Source organism: Dipodomys ordii, unplaced genomic scaffold, assembly GCF_000151885.1.
Source record: "Dipodomys ordii isolate 6190 unplaced genomic scaffold, Dord_2.0 Scaffold231, whole genome shotgun sequence".
Classification (NCBI taxonomy): Eukaryota; Metazoa; Chordata; class Mammalia; order Rodentia; family Heteromyidae; genus Dipodomys; species Dipodomys ordii.
The window spans coordinates 738872-749090 of record NW_012267447.1 but is presented as its reverse complement, the minus strand read 5'-3'; the positions used below and the strand labels follow the sequence as shown (position 1 = coordinate 749090).

General features: G+C 44.1%; 1 protein-coding gene across 4 annotated transcripts in view; it reads right to left on the bottom strand.

The window, feature by feature from the left end:
* The window catches only part of Kdm5c (lysine (K)-specific demethylase 5C), a 49966-nt gene that overhangs the window by 32816 nt on the left and 6931 nt on the right, over positions 1–10219 (bottom strand). For 3 of the 4 annotated variants that reach the window (XM_013035928.1, XM_013035930.1, XM_013035931.1), the window contains exons 5-8: positions 8206–8340; positions 6389–6512; positions 6131–6312; positions 4367–4525 (exon numbers count right to left, since the gene is read on the bottom strand). In XM_013035928.1, the coding sequence (XP_012891382.1) occupies positions 4367–4525; positions 6131–6312; positions 6389–6512; positions 8206–8340 (600 nt within the window). The remainder of the gene's footprint in view (positions 1–4366; positions 4526–6130; positions 6313–6388; positions 6513–8205; positions 8341–10219) is intronic. The other variant, XM_013035929.1, reaches the window with a different exon arrangement.

Genomic DNA, 10219 nt, shown 5'->3' with positions numbered 1-10219 from the left:
TTTTTTCTTTTTGCTTATGTGGTGCTGAGGAATCGAACCCAGGGCCTCATGCATGCAAGGCAAGTGCTCTACCACTGAGCCACCTTCCCAGCCCTGGCCATGAAATTCTTATCTCCAATTAACCACCAAAAAGCTGAAGTAGAGCTGCTGTGGCTCAAGTGGTGGAACTCCAACCTTGAGTGAAAAAGCTCCTAAATAGCATGCAGCCCCTAGTTTAAGCCCCAGTACCAGTACTAAGAAAAAAAAGTAACTTTAGGACATGGTGACACACAACTATAACCTCAGTACTTGGAGACAGAAGTAATACAAGTGCAAACCTGGACTATATAGCCAGATCCTACCTCAAATAACCAAAGGCTGAATATGTTAGCTCAGTGGTAAACTTGCCTGGCATATACAAGGCCCTAGTTTCTATTTCTAGCACAACCAAAAACAAAAACAAAAACAAAACCAACCAACAGAACAATTTCAGTCCCCCAGTCCTATATAACCTCCAGAAAGTGCTCCATTATCACTGTCATGCCTATGCTCCTTTCTTCCTTTAAGATGCTACTATCTACAGCCAGGAGCAATGGCTCATGTCTATAAACTCAGCTACTCAGAAGGCGAAGACCAGGAGGATTGAGGTTCAAGGCTAGCATACACAAAACATTAGGGAAACTCCATCTCAACAAATAAGCATGACACCTGTCATCCCAGCAAGGTGGGTGGCATAAGTAGGAAGACTGCTGTTTGAAAACTGCCCAAGAGGAAAAAAAGGTGAGACCTAGGCTTCACGTGAGTCTTGAAGTGGTACAGTGCCCACCTAGCAAGTACAAGGTCATGAGTTCAAATCCTAGTACCAAAAAAACTCTCCTTTACTACATAAATCATGACTTTTGAGATCAATACCCCATTCTTTTCTACAAATATTTTTTCTAGCAAAATGAGCTCACAAAGGGTTTTTGGTTCTTAAGGTTTTTCTTTTAAATTGTTATTGTAACGGTGATGTAATGAGTACATTTCTTTTTTTTTTTTTTTTGCTGGTCATGGGGCCTGAACTCTGGGTCTGGGCGCTGTCCCTCAGCTCTTCAGCTCAAGGCTAGCGCTCTACCACTGGAGCCACAGCGCCACTTCCGGCTTTTTCTGTTTATGTGGTGCTGAGGAATTGAACCCAGGGCCTCATGCTTGCAAGGCATGCACTCTACCGCTGAGCTACCTTCCCAGCCCAATGAGTACATTTCTTTTTGGACGGTATCACACTTTCCTTTGCTCTCTCCCAGTTTTTCCCTCCCATTCTGGCCAACAAATGAGCCCAGAAAAATGGCATTAAATATTCTATTGCCTTGTTGGGTAGAAAATGAAAGTACCGGGCTGGGAAGGTGGCTCAGTGGTAGAGCACTTGCCTTGCATGCCTGAGGCCCTGGGTTCGATTCCTCAGCACCATATAAGCAAAAGAAAAAAAAAAGAAAATGAAAGTACCAACTTTTACAGTGTCAAGCCCTACACTATTTCTGTTCTTCACTATCTCAGAAGATATAACATGGATCTTTCTCACTTGTAGCCACGTTCATGGGTTTTTTTTTCATTTTTTTTTGTTTTATTTTGTTTTGTTTTGTTTAGGTCCAGTCGTGGGGCCTGAACTCTGGATCTGGGCTCTGTCCCTCAGCTCTTCAGCTAAGGCTAGTGCTCTACCACTTGAGCTACAGCACACTTCCGGCTTTTTTCCTTTTTTTTTTTACTTATGTGGTGCTGAGGAATCGAACCCAGGGCCTCATGCATGCAAGGCAAGCGCTCTACCACAGAGTCACCTTCCCAGCCCCTTGGTTTTTTTTTATTGTGAAAATACTATACAGAGGGGTTACAATTACATGGGCAAGGTAATGAGTACATTTCTCATCAAGCATTGTTGCCTCATCCTTTGTTTCCCCTTACCATCCCTTCCCATATCCCCTCCCTCCCCACCCCCCCGCCAGATGCCCCTCAGTAGATGAATGGATCAAGAAAATATGGTGTATATATATATATGCATACACACACACACACAAATGGAATTCTATGCCTCCATCAGAAAGAATGACATTATCCCATTTGTTAGGAAATGGAAAAACTTGGAAAAAATTATATTAAGTGAAGTAAGCCACGCCCAAAAACACACAGGTCCCATGGTTTCCCTTATTTGCAATAACTAGTATATGTCTGAGACAAGCAGAAATGGCCAGATAAGTTGGTGTTAGGCGAAATGAACCCCAAGTAAGGTCTCAAATGTTTTTTCTTTCTTGCTATTGTTTCTAACGTATTTATAAGATATTTCTTTGTTACTTTGTATGTCCCTCCCCCACAGTATAACCCGTTTTCACTATATTTGATGTAGGTATAATTTGTGGAGGGGAAGGTGGACCCATTGCAACAACGAGATGTACAAGACGTTATGTTGAAAAACAAACTTTACAATGTTCATGTTTTTAACTAAAAAGTATATTATGCCAGAATTAAGACACACCCTGCTCATTTTTTTCTTTTTCCTTTTGGTGTCGGTTGTGGGGTCTGAACCCTGGGCCTGGTCATGTCCCTCATCTCTTCAGCTTAAGGCTAGTGCTCTACCACTAAAGCCACAGTGCCACTTCTAGCTTTTTCTGCTTATGTGGTGCTGAGGAATTGAACCCAGGGACTCATGCAAGTGAGATAAGCACTCTACCACTGAGCCACCTTCCCAGCCCTGCTCATTTCTTAAAAAAAAAAAAGTCAGTCTGGTCTATTGGCTCATATCACTTAGCAAAGAAAGCCAGCTAGAGCTGATACACTCTCTCATTTATGACCCTATTGGTATTTAAACTTTTCCCCCACTAGAATCATCAGCACCATCTAGATCATTATGCACTGCCCTGGTTTTTGCCCATCTGTGCATGTGCATATATGCTCACGTGCACACAGTTCTCTCAAGCATGGTGAGTCACTATAAAGTGAGATCATCTAAATCTTATCTCTATAAACCTAGAAGGAAATAAAGATGAGCATGTAGAATGTAGATGAAGGCAGCAAGCTCACATGAAACGGACCTGCCAGACTTCCCAAACGTTTGGTCTTCACTGCTGCTTTGGCTGTTCTCATTCTCCCTACACATCCTAGGCACATTCTCTCAAAAAATCCTCTGCTTTGCCAATCCTCTGTTCCCCACTCTAGAATACCTGCCTACCTCTTCTAAAGACTTCATCACTCAAAAAAGTAACCTAAGGCTGGAGACATGGTTCAAGTAACCCACAGTAAAATACATGCACACTCAGAAAACAAACCTTGAAAGTCAAGAGAATTTTTTCAAATTTTTATTTCTAGTTGGGCAGGATGTGCACACCTGTGATGACCACACTCAAAATGCTGAGGCATGGACTGGGAAAGTGGCTTAGTGGTAGAATGCTTGCTTAGCATGCATGAAGCCCTGGTTTCAATTCCTCAGTATCACATAAATAGAAAAAGCTGGAAGTAGCACTGTGGTTCAAGTGGTAGAGCACTAGCCTTGAACAAAAACAGCTCAGGGACAGAGCCCAGGCCCTGAGTTCAAGCCCCAAGAGAGGCAAAAGAAAGAGGCTGAGGCAGAAGCTTCAAGGCCAGCCAAAGTTGCATAGTAAGACCCTGTCTCCAAAAAAAATATCTTTGAACTACTTAGCACTTAAGATGTTTTTCTTCTTTTTCAAACTTTATTTTTGTGCCAAAAGTAGGGCTTGAACTTATGGACTCAAGTTCTCAATTTCACTCAGGGCTGGCCCTCTACTCCTTCAGCGATGCTTCTACTTCCATCAAAAAAAAGCTTAATTCTTGTCCTTCAACACTCAGTCCATCTTCCTTTCCTCTCTGCTCATCTGTTTCACCTTAGAATTTTTTTTTTTTGTCCGTTGTGGGGCTTGAACTCTGGGCTTGGGCACTGTCCTTGCGCTCTTCAGCTCAAGGCGAGTGCTCTACCGCTTGAACCACAGCGTCACTTCCAGTTTTCTAGTGGTTTACTGGAGATAAGAGTCTCATGGACTTTCCTGCCCTGGCTTTGAACCGAGATTCTCAGATCTCAGCCTCCTGAGTAGCTAGGATTACAGGCGTGAGCCACCAGTGCCCAGCTCACCTTAGAATTTCTAATAATTTAGTATGTGCTAATCATTTGGTGACATCAACAAAAAGATTGTGCAATCATGACAGTTAGCATCCCACAGACATTCTGGAGCTTCCAGAGAACAGAAGCAAAGATTGAATGTCCTTTTCCTCGTTTTCCCACAACTCTGCCCAGGCTAGCTATAGCTGGGGAATCCAAAACTAAGACTGTAGCTAAGGTAAGAGACTGCCCTCAATCAAGCCAGATGAAAGAAGAAAAAGTCCTCAGTTGAACTGAGGGAGGTCTTACCGCCATGACACACTTTGGGCACCGCCAGACACCTTTTGGAATCTCAGGCAGAGGAGGGAGCAGGCAAAAAATGTGGTAATTATCATCACAGCCATCACAGAGCAGGAGCTTATCATCCTCATCCCCTCGCGAACACATCCGGCACACATACGACTCAATCTGCCAAAGAAAGGCGGCAAAAGTGGGTTGGGAAGGTGGCTCAGTGGTAGAGCGCTTGCCTTGCATTCATGAGGCCCTGGGTTCGATTCCTCAGCACCACATAAGCAAAAAGAAAAAAGCTGGAAATGGTGCTGTGGCTCAAGTGGTAGAGCTCTAGCCTTGAGCTGAAGAGCTGAGGGACAGCGCCCAGGCCCAGAGTTGGCCCCACAACCGGACCCAAAAAAAAAATGGAGGCAAAAGTTTATCAACATAGGCCCTGTCCAGGCTTCAAAGACAAAGCCACTCCAGACAGTGCCCTTGTCCACAGTTCTCCATTGGAAATCTGCTGTGCTTGCCAACTAGATCATTCATGGCCCTGTACAAGCTAGTCTTGAGAGGTCTGGAATTCAATGTTATCATTTCCCCCCAAATAAGTGGGCAAAGCTGTAACAACATTCACTATCACTGACATTAATCTTCCTATATTAATTCAATAAACACTTACTGAACCAGTGTTCACAAACTACGCTGAACTTCTACTGCACAAAAATGAAGACATGGCATCTGCATTCCAAGGGCATCCAGTACTCTAGAGGTGCATATTCTCAAAAATTAAAAATCTCTCAGTAAGGGCCCATGAGTAGTAGTACTATGGGAGCCTAGAGAAGGAAGTATTCATGCCACCTGGAGATGAGGAGGAACAGACTTAAGGAAGGACCTCATTTAACACCTGAAACTGGTTAAAACCTGAAAGCAAAGTGAAGAATGGCAATGGTACAGAGCATGAAGGCAACTCTTTCAGGCAGAAAAAAACAACATGTATAAAGGATAAAGAAATGAAAGAGCATGAGGCATCTTGGGGACAAAAAACTTAAAACAGGGGCTGGGAAGGTAGCTCAGTGGTAGAGCGCTTGCCTTGCATGCCTGAGGCCCTGGGTTCCGTTCCTCAGCACCACATAAGCAAAAAGACAAAAGCCGGAAGTGGTGCTGTGGCTCAAGTGGTAGAGCGCTAGACTTGAGCTGAAGAGCTGAGGGACAGCGCCCAGGCCCAGAGTTCAGGCCCCACGACCGGACCCAAAAAAAAATAAAAAACAAAAACTTAAAACATATTTATAAGCTATTCAGGGGCTGGAGGGTGTCTCAGTGGTAGAGCGCTTGCCTTGGATGCATGAGGCCCTGGGTTTGAATCCACAGCACACATAAACAGAAAAAGCCAAAAGTGGCACTGTGGCTCATCTGGTAGAGTGCTAGCCTTGAGCTGAAGGTCAGTGCCCAGGCCCAGAGTTCAGGCCCCATAACCAGCCAAAAAAAAACAAGATATTGAGTGAGGCTATAGCAAAGATGTGAGGTGGGGAGAGGGGGAGTGAGGTGAGGTTATAGGATGAGGAGCTCAGTTCTATCCTGAATCAATGAATAGTGAGTCTCCTTCCTCTGGACCCTTATAGCACTCCACATTAATAGGACTTATTCAAGTCAGTTGGCTCAGTTTCCCCAATTACGTACACTACCAGAGAGCAAGACCCACCAGGCCCATTTTCTGTTAATGTAACCTTATCTAGTGTCAGGTTGGAAAAATATTAATTGAAGGGATGAGACGAACATTAGAAGTTAGGGCTCAGTCCTTACAAACTGGGCATTGCTGTGGTTCCTACGCAGCCTCATCGTCATCTTGGTGCAGGGCTCTGGGCTGTGACTCACTTCCTCCTTGCTTTCCAGAAAACTCTTAGGTGAGGCTGACTCCACCTTCACATCCACACCTGATTCCTCCTTCACCACTACAGTGGGGGGACACTCAGGCCCATCCTTATCTAGAAGAGAAAAAAGGAGCTATAAACAGATCTGGGGCACTTTTGGTTTTGCCAACCCCAGTATATTAAAACTCACCTTTTTTACGCAGAGTCTTATCCTTGGCCATCAGGCCCAGGCCCATCATCTTGGGACCTGCCCCATAGATCTGTAGCTTCTTGAGCTCTGGATTCTTTTCAATGTCTTCCTCAGTGGGTTCCGGCTAGGAAGAAAGGAGGCAATAAATCAAGATTACCGTATGACTGCTAAGCACAAGTGGCTCATGTCTGTAATGCTAGATACTCTAAAGATCTAAGGATTGAGTTTGGAAGCCAGCTCAAGCAGAAAAGTCCCTAGACTGTTATCTCCAATTAGCCAGCAAAGGACTGGAAGTAGAGGTGTTTGTGGCTCAAGTGGTAGAGTGCCAGCCTTAAGTGGAAAAAGCCAAGTGAGAAAGAAAAGTCTTGTGTTCAAACTCCGGTACTGGTACAAAAAAGGCAACGATTATATGGGGCAAACTATCCTATCCTAAAAGAATAGCTCACTCAAGTTCATGCCAAGGCCTCAGGCATAGAGACCAGAACAAGAGTTTGGAGCTCCTTTTTGGACATTAGATATATGTAAATTCTCTCTTTTGGAAAGGAATTAAAGATAGGATATCAGTCCAAAAAACTGGTACCTATATACAATGGAATTTTACAGACATTAAAAAGAATGATGTCATTTGCAGAGAAACGGATGGAAAGGTAGATAAGCCAAGATCAGAGAGACAAATGGCACTTGTTCCCTCTGATATGCAGAAGACAGATCTAAAACACACTGGGATATGACAAATTACACAGGACCCTTGATAATCACATACAGTGAGACCAAAAGAAGATAATCTTAAGAGACAATCACAAAGGTACAATGCCAAAGCGCCTCTTCATATTTATATAAAATAATGTACATACTGAAATTCCGAAGATATGGAGACAAGACTTTTTAAGTTTGGTTTTTCATTTTCTGGTGATTCTGTATTCTTTACCTTATATATAGTGTATCCATATGCATATCAGTGGGAGGGTGGGGGGAAGGCACAGAATCTGAGGGAAAAGGGTGAAAAAGTGCAGTAGTGGAGTGCACTGAACGCTGATGAAAGTGAGCAATACAACTTGTGGGTGGAAATGGGAGGAAGGGAATGGGAGAGAATGAGGGAACAGATGACACTGTACAAAAGGAAATGAACTTATTACCTGACACATGTAAATGTCACCCTTCTGTGTATCACTTCCATAATAACAATAAATTTTTTAAAAGATAGGATCTCAACATTCCCAACTTTAAAATAAGAATATTAACTCCTATCTTACAGTAATGAGAAAAATTAGCAATAAGACATATTACAAATTCTACTACTGATAGGGCTAGAGGTTGGTGTGGATCAACTGGAAGAGTTCTTGCGTAGAAGCATGAGGCCCTGAGTTCCAACCCCTATACCACAAAACAAACAAATCAACCAAAGACATTTCCATAAATGGCAGTAAGTGTATGATTTGCTAAATGTCATTTGTCAATAGCCCAGGGACAGTGTTTATCTTGTTCTCTACTGTATCCCTGGTGCCAAGATAAATACCCGCAATGTAAGATTCTGCCTAAAGGTAGGATTCAAACAGAAGGGAAGGAAGATTTCCACCTCTATGAGCAGACAGACTAAGTGGAAAAAGGAAACAGACATGTAAGGGCAGACATACAAAGACATTATACAAACGGTTCCAAGATCCAAATTTGCTGAGAAGGTAGAAACAAACAAGAATGAAGCCAGCCAGAGACACACTGATGTTTAAGAACTCAAAAGAATGAAGAAGAGACAGTGCAATAGAGAATACAGTTACAGTCATTAAGAGGGAAAGCAGCTCCATGTTAGAAGTACTCACATCAGGCTGCAGTCTCTTGGCCCGCCGGCCATAGCTGTTGAACTTGGAAGGCTGCACAGATTGTCGAAGGGGAATGCTGTGGGGTTTGTATTCCTTGTCCTTCTCCTCATTATCAAATGGACGTGTGTTACACTGCTGGCAAAAGGTGAAGAGTAGGAGTCAGCATGGGACTGAAGCTCCAGAAACCAAGGACTTCATTTTTATCCAATGGCAACTGAAGTTGTGATCCACCCTTGCAACCTACACCAGTGGTCCCAGTTTAATTATTCGTTTTTCTTTTTTTTTTGTCGGTCAAGGGCTTGGGGCTTGAACTCTGGGCCTGGGTGCTCTCCCTGAGCTCTTCAGCTCAAGGTAAGCACTCTACCACTATAGCACCACTTCTTGTTTTCTGGTAGTTAACTGGAGATAATAGTCTCACAGACTTTCCTGCCCAGGCTGGCTTTGAACTGTGATCCTCAGATCTCAGCCTCCTTAGTTGCTAGGATTACAGGCGTGAGCCAGAATGAGGTTGGGATATTGATAGGTATTGCACTGAATTTGTAGATAGCGTTTAGCTGTATTGCCATTTTCACGATGTTAATCCTCCCTATCCAGGAGCATAGGAAGTTTTTCCACTTCCTTAGTTCTGCTTTAATTTCCTTTTTCAGGTTTCTAAAGGTTTTTTTTGTTTGTTTGATTTTTTGGTCATGGGATTTGAACTCTGGGCTTGGGTGCTGTTCCTGAGCTCTTCAGCTCAAGGCCAGTGCTCTACCACTTGAGCCACAGCGCCACTTCTGTTTTCTGGTGGTTAATTGGAGATAAGAATCTGGGGGGGGGCCTGGGAAGGTGGCTCAGTGGTAGAGCGCTTGCCTTGCATGCCTGAGGCCCTGGGTTCCATTCCTCAGCACCACATAAGCAAAAAAGAAAAAACTGGAAGTGGTGCTGTGGCTCAAGTGGTAGAGTACTAGCCTTGAGCTGAAGAGCTGAAGGACAGCGTCCAGGCCCAAAGTTCAGGCCCCACGACTGGACCAGAAACCAAACAAAACAAAAAAGAATCTCTAGGACTTCCTGCTGGGGCTGACTTTGAACCATGATCCTCAGATCTCAGCCTCCTGAGTAGCTAGGATTACAGATCTGAGCCACTGGCACCCAACCCAGTTTATTCTTTATCACTGGCACCAAACACCCTATGAGAATTCTCTGTGACTTTGCTTATGTCATTCCTACTTACTCAACCATTTCCCAAAGCAAGACCAACTCAGGCTGGGAATGTGGCTTAGTGATAGAGTGCTTGCCTAGCATGCATGAAGCCCTGGGTTCAATTCCTCAGTAACACATAAGCAGAAAAAGCCAGAAAGAAGTAGTACTGTGGCTCAGGTGGTAGAACACTAGCCTTAAGCACAGAGAGGCTCAGGGATAGTGCCCAAACCCTGAGTTCAAGCCCCAGGACTGGCAAAAAAAAAATAAAGTAAGACCAATTTCACCTCTTTGCAGACCTAGCTAGACCCAAAGGTTTCTCCCTTCTCTGATTCCTGTCAGTGAAGATCTTGTTAAGTAATAGTAGGCTAGGCCTACAGAAAATTCTAAGACCTTGGGCCGGGAGGGTGGCTCAGTGGTAGAGCACTTGCCTTGCATGCATGAGGCCCTAGATTCGATTCCTCAGCACCACATAAGCAAAAAGAAAAAAGCCGGAAGTGGCCCTGTGGCTCAAGTGGTAGAGCGTTAGCCTTGAGCTGAAGAGCAGAGGGACAGTACCCAGTGCCCGGACCCCCCCAAAAAAAAAGAAAAAAGAAAATTCTAAGACCTCTAATCCCGGGCAGTGGGGAGAGACAAAAGCACACCAGGTATGGGTAAGGTCTAACTCTCAGGTACCCCATCCATGGAACCAGTTCTATTAAAAGTATAAATATAGCCAGGCTTGGTGGCACACGCTTACAATTCCAGCTACTTGGAATGCAGCGAATGAGAGGACCTCACTTCACCCTACCATCCCCTCCCTCCCTCCCTTCCCCGAAGTTCTTTTTTTTTTTTTTTT